The following is a 13,149-nucleotide window of genomic DNA, read 5'->3' as shown; positions in this document are numbered from 1 at the left end:
CAGATGCCAGGAGCTCAGGGTAAGGCAAGGATGGTCAGTTGGGGTCCCCAGACTGGTTGGGACTGAAGGACCTGGCTCTTTTCTCCCCAATGGACTCCCCTCTCTCAATGCCCTTGACACCGAATGAGACCTGGGAGTGGAGCCTCCATCCTGGCCAGCCCAGGACACGTCCCCGCCAGCGCTGGCCCAGCAGGGTCCCCCAGAGGGGGGCGGGATTGCGGCGGGAGGGGACGTGGCAAGTGAGTCCCGGAGGCTGAGGGGGGAGAGAGGCGGGGTAGGCAGCCTGGGGACGGCGCTTGGAGGGAGGGGGCCCTGCAGCGGGCCCACCAAGAGCTGGAAGGGGCCTGAGGAGAGACCCCCTGGGAGCAGCACGGGGGAGACGCGCGGGGGCGGGGGCGGCAGGGAGCCAGGAATCCCAAGTGGCTCTCTGGGGCCGAGCGAGGACCCGAGTCTGAATGTTCCTGGGTGGGGGCTGGGGGATGGTGTCCTGAGGCCAGAAGCCGGGACTGGATGACTTGGCTTCAGGCAGGACGTTGGCGAGGGCGCCTCTAGGCTGGGGGAACAGGGTCTGGAGGCGGGAGAGGGGGTTGCCCCAGCGGACTGGGGGAGGGGAGCCGGGGCTGGGCGGGTGTCGAGAGGAGGGGAGGGAGGCACCAAGCCAGAGAGCCCGGGGTCCTGGCCCTCCCCCTCCATCCAGGCCTTGAGCCCAGAGGGACATTAGGAAGGCTCAGCCAGCGGGGTCGGTGCCAAGTGCTTGGCGAGCAACCCCGAGGCTCAGGGGAAGCATTTCGGATGGTTCTTGGAAAGCACTCTCCATGGGCCCAGCCAGGACAGCGCCCCCCTCTTCGTGGCTAAATATTTGTCCCAAAAGACCCACCTCTGGTCTGTGCCCTCCCTGCCCAGGTCCTGAGAGCTTGCCAAGTCCCCTAGCCTGAAGCAGACGCTTCACCCCACTCCCTGCTTAACTAGGACCCCACAGCGAGAACCGGGGCCTGCTCTGGTCCAGGCCTGTCTCCGCAGGCTGTCCCGAGAAGAGGTGGCGCTGCCGGGGGGCGCGGGAAGGCCCCCTGCTGGACGAACAGTGAGGTTCTGGGCCGCGTCTTTTCTCGGACCCAGGCCAGGGTTGTGGGAGGCGGTCTGTGCCGCGCCTAGAGGAGGTTTCTGACCCAGAGGCGGGGGTCTGAGCAGGAGTCTAGGTGAGTCCCAGGAAAGGCAGGACGCGGGGTTCGGGAGGGGGCTGGGCCCGGCGCTGGGCCTGCGGCGGGGGACGGGCTGGTGAGGACAGCCCGGATGCGGGAGCAGCGCCACGGGGTGAGACCCCGGGAGGGAACAGCGCCGAGGGCTATCTGTCCCCAGGGCGAGACGACCCCAAGACCCGTCCAGCGCCCCCCGCCCCAGACAGGTACCAGGCGGCAAGTCCGCGAATCTTTTTATAAAACACGGGCGTGGGGGAGGGTGGCGCGGGAGGGCGACGGTGGGACGTGGCCCGGAGCGAGCGGGGCGCGGCTACACGAAGATCTGGATGCGGTCGCGGATGGGCTGGCGGCAGATGGGGCAGGCGCTGAGCGCGGCGCCGCAGGGCGCGCATGCGCCGTGGCCGCACTGGAACACGAGGCGGATGTGGCTGTCGATGCAGATGGGGCAGGTGATGCGCTCCTCCATCTGCCGGTAGCGGTTCTGCAGCTCCTCCACCAGCTGCCGCGGCGGGCCGGGCGCGGAGGCCACACCGGCCACCTCCGTGCCGTCTACGGGAGGGTCCAGGTCAGGGGCGGGCCAGAGGCTGGGGGTCCGGCCGAGCCTGCCCCCTGCCCCTCCCGCCCTACCCACCTGGGCGCAGCTTCTTGCTGATGACCACCTGGCACCTGATGCACTTCTTCATTCTGCGCGCGCATTCTGCGGGGGGTGAGCCCGAGGTTGGGCTTGTTCGCCCCGCCCCGCCCCGCCCCCTCCCGGAACCGGCGCGCGCACTCACCCTCGCACACTGTGCGGTGCTGGCACGGCATGAACAGCACTAGCAGCGCCAGCTCCGAGCACACGAGGCACTCGGCAGCCTCAGGCCCCGACGGCGCAGCCACGTGCAGGTTCGTCACGGTGTTGGGGGTGCTGAGCACCAGCCTGGGGCCTGGGGCCACTCTGCCCACCTGCCGCTCTCTGCAGTTGGAGTAGGGGGCTCGAAAGGGCCTGGGGTGGGGGTCCCGCCCCCCACTCCCCACCTCACCGGACTCACCGGAAGCGCTGGGCACAGCCCTGCAGGGCCTTGAGCACGTGGCCCTCCGCGACAAGGTCCAGCGGGCTCAGGCCCCGGTGGTTGGCGTAGCTCACGTCTGCGCCCTCCAGCGCCAGGTAGCAGGCAACTGCCTTGCTCACTGTCAGCTCCGCGCAGCTCGGGAGGCCTGAGGCCTGCAGCTGGGCGGCAGACAAGTGCGGTGAGGACCCTGGCCGCGGAATGCTCGTCTGAGGGAGCCTCTGCGGGCAGAGGCGTGGGCACCCGCCCCCAGCCCTGTGTCTGAGGCCTCTGGAGCTGAGGCAGGCAGGAAAAGGGCCCTTGGGGACCGCTCTGGAGGAGGGGCCGAGTTCTGAGCCCACCCCCACCCCCTTCCCGGGCTGGGCAGGACACAGACCCTCAGGGAGGCTGGCCATGCCGCGTGAGGATGCCCCCTGCGATGTGCAGTCCCCCAGACCGCCGCACCCCCGAGAGGGCCTGGCTCGGGGCCGTCACCCTGCCGGAGCCGTCACCCTGCCGGAGCCTGCAGCCAGGTCCACGCTTCCTCACCCTGGACAGCAGCTGCAAGGGCCCTGGGTCCCCCCCAGCCCCGTCGGCCGCCAGGGGCAGCAACTGGTGATGCCGCAGTGCCACGTGCAGGGCCGTGTCCCCCTCCTCGTCCTCGGCGTTGACGCTGCAGCCAGCGTCCACCAGCAGCAGCACCAGCCTGACGTGCGCCTGCCTCACGGCCAGGTGCAGCGCGGACTGGAGCTTGTGGTTGCGCACATTCACGTCGCAGCGGCCCTGGGGGGCGGGGGCACAGGCTCAGCCCGGGGACCCTGGCGGGCCCTGACTGCCCGTCCCTGGCCGGCCGGGGTCCCGTGTCCACACCTCTCGGATGAGAGTCTGCGCCACCTCCCAGTGGTTGTTGAGAGCAGCCAGGTGCAGGGCCGTGAAGCCGTCCTCCTTCTTGGCATCCACCAGCTGCCGCGCCCGAGCCAGGACCCTCCTGACAGCTCTGTGGGAGCAGGGGGACGTGGCTGGGCTCGGGGCATCCCCGGAGTGGCCCGGCGTCTGCAGGAGCCTGGCCGCCAGCTGTGTGCCCGCCCCAAACTCACAGCACGTGGCCCTTGAGGGAAGCGTGGTGCAGCAGGGTGAAGCCTTGGCTGTTGGTGGCCGTGACGTCGATGCCTGGCACTGCGGTGAGGACCTCCACAATGCCACTGGCACCGGCGCCCGCTGAGATGGCACAGTGCAGCGGTGTGTTGGCATGGGCATCCTGTCAGCGGTGGACCAGGGGTCACTAGGTGGTACGTCACTGTCACTGTCTCCTTGAGCCCAGGGACAGAGCCAGGGGCCCCGGCACTCACTGGCACGTTGACGTCACAGCCGCACTCACACAGGACCCTCACCACCTCCAGGAAGCCCCTCTGCACGGCCACGTGCAGTGCTGTGCTCTGGGCGCCGTTGAGCGCGTCAGCCCTGCACCCAGCATGCAGGAGCACTCGGGCGGCCTCAGGCTGGTTCCTGGTGGGAGAGGGAGCAGGAAGGGTGCTGTGCCCACTGGCGGGACTGCAGGCCCCACCCCCGCCCGCCCGGGCCTCACCCCAGAGCCGCGTAGTGCAGCGCCCTGTTGGCCTCGTCATCCGGCAGGTCCATGTCGGCCCGAACCTGCAGCAGCAGCAGCACCAGCTCCACCTGGCCGAGGTAGGCAGCCACCTGCAGGGCGGTCCTGCCCTGGTTCTTGGTGTTCACCTGCAGGGAGAGCCAGCAAGTCAGCCCCCGGCAGCCCCCCCTCCCTGGGGCTGGCGGGCATGGGCAGGAGCGTGGGCTCTCGGGCTCACCTGCTGCGGGTGCCTCCGCACTAGGTCCAGGGCCCGGGCCACGTTGCCCAGGGCCGCCTCCACCACCAGCCTTCCGGGGTGCTTTGTGTCACTCTTCTGGGTTCGAAGTTTGTCCAGGGCGACGCTCAGGGAGCCTGGGGGTTCGGGGGGAGGGGGCGGGGCTGAGATTTCGGGCTGGCTGGGGGCAGCCCCACCTCCCACTGGCTGCCACGGCCGGGTGCCCGCACCTTTGCTCTCCCTGGCGCGCTCAGCCACGTCCAGGTTGGCATCCTCCTCGGGCCGGTAGGCCACCAGGCAAGAGGGGCTGAAGGTCCACAGCTGGCCACCAACCGCCACACATACAGTCCCGTCTCCGAAAAGCTTCACCACCTTCCCAACGCAGCCCAGGGCCTAAGTGGGGAGAGGAGGGGTCACAGGCAGGTCTCCCGGGGGTGGGGGTGGGGGCTGGGGCGGGGCGGGGAGACTCACGGGGGCCATGTCATCTGTCCACTCGCCATGCCTGGCTTGCAGCCGCTTCACCGTGTCCAGGTCGTCCATGACCCGCACCACATCCCCCACCCCGAAGGAGTTGTGCTGAGTGAGAGAGAGGCCATGAGGGGCCCAGGCAGGGGCGCAGAAGGGTGTCCCTACCGAGCTCCACAACAGGCAGGCCTGACCTTGACCCCAGCCCCTGCCCAAAAGCACAACCAGGGGGCCCCGGGTGACTGGGGCAGCGCGGGACGCCCAGCCCCAGGGCCATGGGAGGGGCAGCTGGGCAGTGGGAGAAGCCAGCTCTGGGCTGAAGTCTAAGGCAGGACTGTCCCTGTACACACAGACGGGGGAGCAGACAGCATGTTCAAGGCCATCAAGGCCAGGCTAGAAGAGCATGCGCGGCATGGTTCCGGACAAGGGTGGAGCCTTCAGCACAAGGCGAGGCCCACGTGGGGACGGGACCAGGGGCCACCTCCCCACCCACACCTTTCCTGGCAACTCCCTCACACCTGTGCCCTCATCTGTACAAAACTCTTCACAGACCACCTACCTTGTGAGCCCCACACCCCGTCCTCAAAGGGGTCTCAGACTCCGGGCCCCGAGCCGAGCGCTGGCGTGGCCCCTCACCCGCACCTACCCCCTGCCAGGGCCCTGTCCGTGGACGTCACCCCCTGCTCCTCACTGACCTCCCTCCTCCGTTCCGCATCTGCGAAACTCTGCTTCCAAAATGCCTCTCCCCAAGCCCGGAGCATCCACCGGCCCTAACGGGCCTTCCCACGCCCTCGCCGCTGGGTGCGTTTGAGAACAAGCCCAGCCGCGCCGCCTGCCCCCTACGCTTCCCCAACGGGCCTCCTCCGGCCCCGGGAGGCTCCGGGGCCTGGCCTGCCGGCCCCAGCTGCCGATGGCTCGCGCGCCTCGCCCTCCTGTACCCTGCGACACCTGGATCCCTGCTCCACGGAACCGGTCCCCACCAGCCCTCCCCGCTCCTTCAGGGCTGAGCAGGTACGTGGAGGGGGTGCGGAGGGGACGGGGCTCGGCCCAGCCCCCCATGCACCTTGATGAGAGCCCTAGGGTGGAAGGTCCAGCGGGTCTCGTGGCTGAACTGCACGCGCACGTCCCCACGGTCTGTGATGCGGTGCACGGTGCCCGTCTGTCCGATAAACTGTGGCAGGTCGTGGAGACTGTGGCCGGGCGCAGCAGGAGGGCTGGGGGTCCAGAGGATGCAAGGGGGGGGCGGGCACGGGGCCAGCGGGCGGGGCAGCTCACCTCTGCCATCCTGGGGTTCCACCCGCCGTGGCCGTCCTGCATCTCCCTCAGGACGTCTGTGTCTAGCAGACACTTGACCTTGTCCCCATGCTGGAAAGTCTGGCTGTCAGCACTCACCCTGCGCTGCAGCTCTGCTGGCTTGCCTGGGGACAGGCGGCAGGCCCAGCTCAGGCAGCGCCCCCTCTCCCGGTCCCCTAGGCCAGGGCGGGAGGGCGGCTGGGCAGCCCTTACCGAGTATTGGGAGGTGCTCCTTGTAGTAGAAGCCACCGGCTGCCTCTGCCACACACTTGAGGTCCACCTTGCCCTTGTGGCCCATGCGGTACACATTGGTGGTGCCATCGGCCCACGTGACGCTGGCCACGCTCCGGCCTGTCTCCACATCCCAGCCACGGATGTCCACCACCCGACCCGGCTTCCCTTCCCCTCCTGGGGAGACAGTGGCCCCACCCGCAGGCTAAGCCTGGGCCACAGCCAGTGCCAGCCCAGCCCCATCTCCCCGGCCCGGCCCGGCCCCCACTCACCGTCCTGGGAGCCCCACTCCCAGTCGGGGCCCCGCACCACCATGGCCCCCTGGAAGATGCCCCTCAGCGGGATCCGTGGGAGGCCCTGGCGAGGGCTCAGTGTGACCCTGCGAGAGAGCGGGTCTCGGGCCCTGCACGGTGGCAGCGTGAGGCGCGGGCCCTCCGCTCCGCGTGGCCTCACTGCACCACCCCCGGCTCCCGCTCCCGCCGGGCCCTGGGCGGCTGCTCCAGGCCCGTGCCCGGCCCGCTCTGGGCCTGGAGTGAGGCCGCTGACCTCGGCCCTCCAGGAGCCCCACCTGATGCCGGGCTGGGAGGGCCCCGGGGCCGACCCTCACAGCAAGCCCGGCGTCACTCCAGACCTGCTGCTCCCTAGAGAGCTGGGCACCGCTGGATTCGGTGCGTGGTCTGACCTGGGGAGGGCTCAGCACGTGGGGACGGAGCAGTGAGTACAGGCTTGGCACCGGTGCCTGGACGGCTGGCCCAGGCCCCCTCTGGCCCAACACGCACCTCGCTGGAATGCGCGCGGGAATGCCAAGGAGACAAGGGCTCACTGGGATGGTGCCCCTGGTGCCCACCGCAGCCCAGCGGTCTCCTCCCCAGCCTGATCCCTGCTGACCATGCAAGGGAGCCTCCCAGCCAGGCCAGTAGCCCCTTCCCAGCTGTGCGGGGGGCTTGCTCCCAGTGTGGGCCACCCACTCCAGGCCAGGGCCACCGCCGGGATGCTGGCTGCATGGCCCAAACCGGCCACCCTCAGTGCCTCTGCCAGAGCTGTACTGGGGGCGCCACGCCCCACCCTGGGGGTGCTGCCAGGAGGGAGCAGCCAGCCCCAGCGTGACCTCTGCAGCCCTGCTCCGCGGGGGCGGCAGCTGGTGTCAACAGCCAGGCCCCGAGAGTGACCCCAACCCCGGCCTCTCTCCAAGGAAATGGCTCAGAAGGGACTTGACCTGTCCCCCGGGGAGTCGCCAGCAGGACGCAGTTCCTGCCCTGCAGGGCCCCAAGGCCTGCCTATCGCCAGGCAGGCCCCCGGGCTGCTAGGGCCCCCGCCGGTGCTGCGCACGCCCCGCAGCGCGTGGCGGGCGGGCGGGACTCACGGGCGCGAGTGGGCCGTCTCGTAGCGCTCGAAGGCGTGGGCCAGGTCGTGCTTGTCGTGCATGTAGCACTGCGTGCACAGGTCGTAGTCGAAGCACACGGCGCACTTCCAGCGCATGCCGCGCAGGCCGTGCTTCTTGCAGCAGTCGCAGATGATGTTGGGGTGCCGCACGCCTGGGGGCGGGGCCAGGTCAGGGCCGCCGCGGGCGCGCCCCGCCCCCGCTCCCCCCACCCCCCCGCCGGGCCGGCCGCGCACCGATCTGCGCGTTGTCGTAGAGCAGCAGGTCGTGCCCGCCCTGGTAGCCCGCGCGGTAGTTGGTGCGCGTGCCGTGGTCCCACTGCACGACGACGGTGCGGTCGGGCGTCGAGGGGCTGCTGTGGCGGCCGAGCTCCACCACCGTGCCCACGCCGCCCTCGCCGCCGTCCTGCGGGCCCCACTTCCAGTCCACGCCGCGCACCACGCGCATGCCCACCTGCACGCCCGCCTGGGGGTCCGGGTCCATGGTGGGTGGGTGCTGCTGCGGGACCTGTGGGCAGAGGGCACCCTCAGGCCACAGCACGAAGGCCACACAGGTTCCCGGCGGCTCACAGGACTGCCGGGGAGCGGGGGTGAAGGGCACGTGCCAGGCCTGGGCAGAGAGCAGGCGCGAGCAAGCCCGCTAGTGACAGCAGCAGGGGAGGCCGGCCGCGCGGGCGGAGGTGACACTGCCCGCCGGGCAGGAGCAGAATGGGGGGGGCAGTCCCTGTGAGAGGACAGTGGATCCCCAGGGAGTCAGGGAACAAGGCTGGGCAGAGGGTCCCCTCAGCCAGCACCGCGGGCGGAGCCGGTTCTGGGCAGCTGGCACACTTCGATCGCAGGCAGCGGCAGGGAGGGTCAGGCCGGAGCTGAGACCTGCTCATCGCGGCACCACCGAAGGGCGACCAAGGCCGCGACACCCAGGACGCATGTGCAGTGCACGTGCCCCACAGGACACAGCCTTGGAGTGGGGGGTGCCCCCCACCCCGACGCAGCAGATGCCCGTGGGAATGCGCGGCCCTGACCGGGGCCGCCCAGGACAAACGTGCTCCGATCGACTCCCCCGGCCGCTGCTCAGCAGCAGGACATCTCCCACGCCCCACAGGTCAGCGGGCAGTGCCTCAAGGTCACGACCGGGCCTTCTGGGGAGAAACAGCCTGGCCCCGCCAGGTGTGCTCAGTCACGGCAGCACTCTCCCTGGGGCCCTGAAGGGTGAATCGGGTCCCGAGGGAGCAGGAAGCCACCTGCCCCACCAGCAGACACACGCCTGCTGCCCGAACCCACTCACAGGAAGGTGACAAATGGGACGAGCAAATCCGGGTCGCCAGTCAGGAAAGCAGCCACCGGGGCGGCCGCGGGGGTCCCCTCACCTGTTCGCCTGGTGGACTTGGCTCGCTTGCGGCCTGTGCCTCTCCTGTGAGTCTTCAATAAAGGTTTTTAGTGACATGAATGGGTTTGACAGTTAAGGGCGAAATCAACAGGGCTTGGAGGAGGAGGGGGCGCGGGGACTCCCACTATGTAAGGTCCCGGAGACGCGGGACCTCTCGTGTCTGTCAGGGCCCTGCAGCTGGGGAGAAGCAGGCGAGAGGCAACAGCCCCTGGGCTGGAGGGAGACGCTGAGGCGGGCCAGGGCGCAGCCGAGGAGCGGACGGCTGCGGCCAGCTCCCGCGCGGGCCCAGGGAGGAGAGCCACATCAGCTCCGCCCAGCCCCGCCTAGGGTCCTGGGCCCTGCGGCACCCTGGGCCCGGCCAGCTCAGGAGACCCCTCGGCCCGCTGAGGCCGCAGGTGGACTGTGAGGAAGGCAGTAGCCAGGCTTTGCCCGACTCCCACTCTAGCCGGTGGCAGCAGCCCCGAGGCCCAGGGTCACCTGACGGCCACGCTCTGCCCTGCGTGGCCCCCTCTGAGGCCTGCATCCAGCACAGGGCGGGCAGGGCAGGCGCGCTGCCCACAGAGCATGGTTCTCGGTCCGTCCCCAGCCCTGGGCCCATGCAAGTGACCCCCTGTATCCTCAGAGGCGCACGCCACTCAGCCATCTGGGCAGGGTCACCGTAGGGCCGCTCCCCTGCCCCGCCTGAGCCCAGCGGGCACCCCCCCCCCAAAAAAACGGAGCTCCTGGAAGGACGAACCTTCCCGACCCTGTAGCCAGCTAGGAGCTGGTCCCCAGAGGAACTACTCATCCACCCCACGGCCTCACCTCGTGGGCCACGCTGCCCCTCTGCTGTGGCCTTCAGCCGCCCACCCCTCCAGGGTCTCTGCGAAGATGGGGTGCTGCAGCCTGAGGCCACAGTGGGCTGCACCAAGGGCTCTGGTCCTCCTGGACCTGCCGCAGTGAAAACGCCCCCGTCAAGCATGACTGCGGACAGGGGAGGGCCCCACGGGCTGCCACCTCAACGGCCAGGTATGGCAGGCCATCCACACGTGGCCTTCGCCTCCTGCCTGGTGCCACTTAGTCAGAGCAGCCACATGTCTGACTCAGGCAGAGCAGCACAGCCTGCGGGTGGCCTGCTGGCCAACTGGTGTCACTGTCCCTTAGGGCCCAGACTCACATGCGCCTTCCCCCTGCCCAGGGTCCCCCAGAACCGGCTGTGGCGGAGGGTCACACCTCGCCCTCCCAACACTCCCACTGGGCTGCGGGTGGCCAGAGCAGCCTCACACCAGGCAACTGCGGGCCTAACGAGAGGTCCCTGCTTGCAGGCGGCACCCCAACTGCAGGGCCTGGAAACTGGCCCCACTGCAAGATAAAGGACTTGGGGCACAAAATGCCCCACGTGCCACTGGCCGGTGCTGCTGTCGCAGGACGGCATACCCCACGAGGCCGACCTCGGCCTGCCTGGCCCGCCGCCAGAATCGCCCATCTGCTGGCCTGTGGCCCTCCTGGCCACATGCTGCAGGACTGTCTCCAACAAGACTCAGGTAGAGGTGACTGTGGCCTGTACCAGCCCCACCCTCAGGGGAATGGCAGAGAACGGAGTAGGGTCAGCACGCCTGGCAGGGTCCGTGGGAGACAAGGACGGGGCTGGACGCCAGCTGGTGGTGGCTCCACGTGGGACAGCGGGGTGGGGACAGCAGGGCGGGCCAGCCTGTGACGGGGTGCCAGCACCTGCTGCTCTCACGGCTCCTATTTTTAGACGGCCAGCTCTCCAGCGCTGGCCAGCAAGCCACCATCCTCCCAGGGCTGTCCCTCACGCCCGCCAGCCCACGTGGGACACAGTAGGTCTCGGGCCTCCGCTCGCCCCTCACCTCTCACCCAGACCAACACCCCTTGAGGACAGTGGAGAACAAAAGGGTACCCGCCCTGGTGGAGGCCACCGCCGGGGAGCCTGTCGCCTTCCAGCCAGCACCCCGCACCTGGAGGCCTCGGGGGCGCGCTCTGCCCCAACACCTCTGCCTGGCATCACCGCGGGGCCTGAGCAGGGCCACCAGCAACACCTGCCTGCTGCCCCTGCTGCGTACCCGGCACAGCAGATGGGACACCCTGCGCCCAGGGCTCCACAGCACCGTGGCACAGCCTTCTCCGGCCTCGCGAGGCCGGCCACTTCCCCCACGCAGCTCCCTGCCTGGTCGTGGTCATTGCTGCCCCCAGGGCCCAGCACGTGGCCAGCTGTGTTCCACATGACGACCACTCCCCAGTGTCAAAGTTCACCACCTCAGAAGGTCCACTGCACTATCTGGGGTGGCAAGTGGGAGACAGGTGAGGTCAGGAGCAAGGTCAGGTCAGGAGCAGGTAGGCAGCAATGAGACCGAGAGGGGCCAGGGAGGGAGGGAACCCCCATTTCAGCGGGAAATACACCCGTAGTTTTTTCTTTTTCTTCCTCTGCCATCTTCCTCAGAGTTTACAGGCTGGGCCCGTGGCTGGCACCCAAACCTCCCCAAAAGCTGTCTCTACGGATGTTTAAAACAACTCTGAGGCCACCAGGGCATGAGGACCTGGATGACAGACATGCTTTATCAAAATTGGAACTTACTTTAGAACACACACCAGCCTCGTGCCAGCATCCCAGACATTTAGCTTCTATTTCCTGGGTCACAAATTTGCTCAGCCAGCAAGATTTCCTGTTGGAAACCAGCAGCCATTACCGACACAGAGCAGAGCAAATCCAGCAGTAGCCAGCCAGCCAGCCTGGGGAGAAATGGTTTCGAAAGGCAGTTTCACACTTTCAGCCTTTACCGACTCGACCAAACACATGGATTTGGGTCTGTTCTGTCAACAGCTCGATTCCCTTTTCACAAGAGAGCGCCAGCTCTTGGGGACGGAGCTACTTACAAAGCATGCACTGGAACAGTGTATAAGGAAGGTGTTCCTTTAGTTGTGAATATTTTATTGGAAAAACTTAAAACCGTAAAGATTAAATCACATGTGACTAGATTGGCAAAATGCCTTTATTCGGAAGAATAAAGTTGCACGGAGCTGAGAATGCAGGGGACCGGAGGCAGCCACGCCTCCCCCTGCACCTCCAGCTGTGCCTGATGATGCTGTCGGATCGACACGGTGTGTGGCACAATCGACAGGCTCCTGTCATGTGGCAGCTCTGGCTAAGACAGAGGTGGACATCCTGGGCGCTCAGGGGTCTGGCCCATTAAGGAGCTGTTGAAGCCCTGAGAGCTAAGGAAACCCGATGTGGCCCACCGTGAAGACACCTGCCGGGGGAAGGCCAACTGCAGGGTGGTCATCGCCCAAATTCTGGCCACCCAGGTGGAAGCCCTCCAGCTCCCTGCAGACTGGCGTGTCGTGCCCCACCTGCTGCACAGGCCAGAGTCTTGGTGGGAACTGTGACATTCAGATACTTGTTGACTCTGACACAACAGGCCAGAGAGGAACAGGGAGAGGAGGGGGCCTGCCAGAGAAGACCATTTTGCCAGGGCTCCCACATACTCAGGCTGCCTGAACTCCCCGCCCCACTAGTGCCCACCGGGAGTCTGTCTGTCACTTGCTTAGTTCTTCAGTTGATTCTGAACTCGGAAAAAGGCGGAATTATCTGTCACCCCCACCACACACACACACACACAGTCAAAAACAAGCAAAACCCCTGCGACACAGCCTCCGACAGAATCCGCAGGGTGAAAGCCTAAAATCTAAACTACTGCGCCACAAGCCCGTCCAGAGCTCACCTCTCTGGCCGTCCAGTCCTCCCCCTGCCCGCTGTGAGCCTGCTGGGCTGCAGCTCTGAGACCTGGAGACTTGGGGACTGGCACTGAGCTTCAGCGCAAGCCTGGAGTCATCCAACCCTGTGGCGGCGGGGAGATGCCAAGATGCACAGTTAGCACCTCCGATGGGATAGCGCGGGCAGGGCTAGTCTCTACTCTTGGCCTGCCCGCTGTCTACGCGCCCATTCCCGGGCCAGCACCCAGGACACCCAGGGCTGCCCCAGGGACCTGTCTCCTGCCCTGCAGGGCTCCCAGGGGTCTGGCGGCCCCGGTCCTGCTGCAGCCACTGTCTGGGGTGGCCTGCAGTGCAGCCGGAGGGCGGGCGGCCCTGGCTCTGCAGACGTCAGGGCCCCGCACTGTGTCCTGCACACCAGCGCCTGCCCGAGGGGCGAGCGGGGACGCCGGAGGGCTCTACAGGGCAGGGCCGGGCGCCCACCCCGAGCCTGACCCCGTCCCCTGGCGTTCTATCCCCCTTCGTTTGGAGGCCGCCTGGCCCCGGCCGCAGCCAGACCCTTGTCGCGGCCTCGGTTCCCGCGTCAACCCCTCCACTTGCCCGGAAGTTCGCGTCCCGCCCGCTCGGCGCGGGGACTCCGG

General features: G+C 68.0%; 1 protein-coding gene across 16 annotated transcripts; it reads right to left on the bottom strand.

Moving 5' to 3' along the window:
* Positions 1 to 1,416: 1,416 nt before the first annotated feature.
* Positions 1,417 to 12,636, bottom strand: MIB2 (mindbomb E3 ubiquitin protein ligase 2). 16 transcript variants are annotated; one of them, XM_036227561.1, is made up of 20 exons: positions 12,520 to 12,636; positions 8,699 to 11,530; positions 7,651 to 7,921; positions 7,397 to 7,568; positions 6,306 to 6,412; positions 6,016 to 6,210; positions 5,785 to 5,927; positions 5,573 to 5,680; positions 4,516 to 4,620; positions 4,275 to 4,437; positions 4,048 to 4,181; positions 3,810 to 3,958; positions 3,574 to 3,730; positions 3,322 to 3,482; positions 3,095 to 3,221; positions 2,774 to 3,007; positions 2,228 to 2,406; positions 1,973 to 2,151; positions 1,828 to 1,893; positions 1,418 to 1,745 (listed from the first exon to the last, which is right to left on the bottom strand). In XM_036227561.1, the coding sequence occupies exons 3-20, from the start codon at positions 7,895 to 7,897 to the stop codon at positions 1,507 to 1,509; spliced, it is 2,865 nt and encodes a 954-aa protein (XP_036083454.1). In that variant the 5' UTR covers positions 7,898 to 7,921; positions 8,699 to 11,530; positions 12,520 to 12,636; the 3' UTR covers positions 1,418 to 1,506. The 16 variants fall into 16 exon arrangements, with proteins under 16 accessions (XP_036083457.1, XP_036083454.1, XP_036083428.1 ...); XM_036227535.1 differs by having other exon boundaries at positions 4,048 to 4,437; positions 8,699 to 11,078; positions 11,376 to 11,530; XM_036227539.1 differs by having other exon boundaries at positions 4,048 to 4,437; positions 8,699 to 9,730; positions 11,376 to 11,530.
* Between the last annotated feature and the right edge of the window lie 513 nt (positions 12,637 to 13,149).

This window comes from Rousettus aegyptiacus, unplaced genomic scaffold, assembly GCF_014176215.1.
Source record: "Rousettus aegyptiacus isolate mRouAeg1 unplaced genomic scaffold, mRouAeg1.p scaffold_m13_p_1, whole genome shotgun sequence".
Classification (NCBI taxonomy): Eukaryota; Metazoa; Chordata; class Mammalia; order Chiroptera; family Pteropodidae; genus Rousettus; species Rousettus aegyptiacus.
The sequence above is the reverse complement of the archived record's forward strand: the minus strand, read 5'-3'. Positions and strand labels throughout refer to the sequence as shown.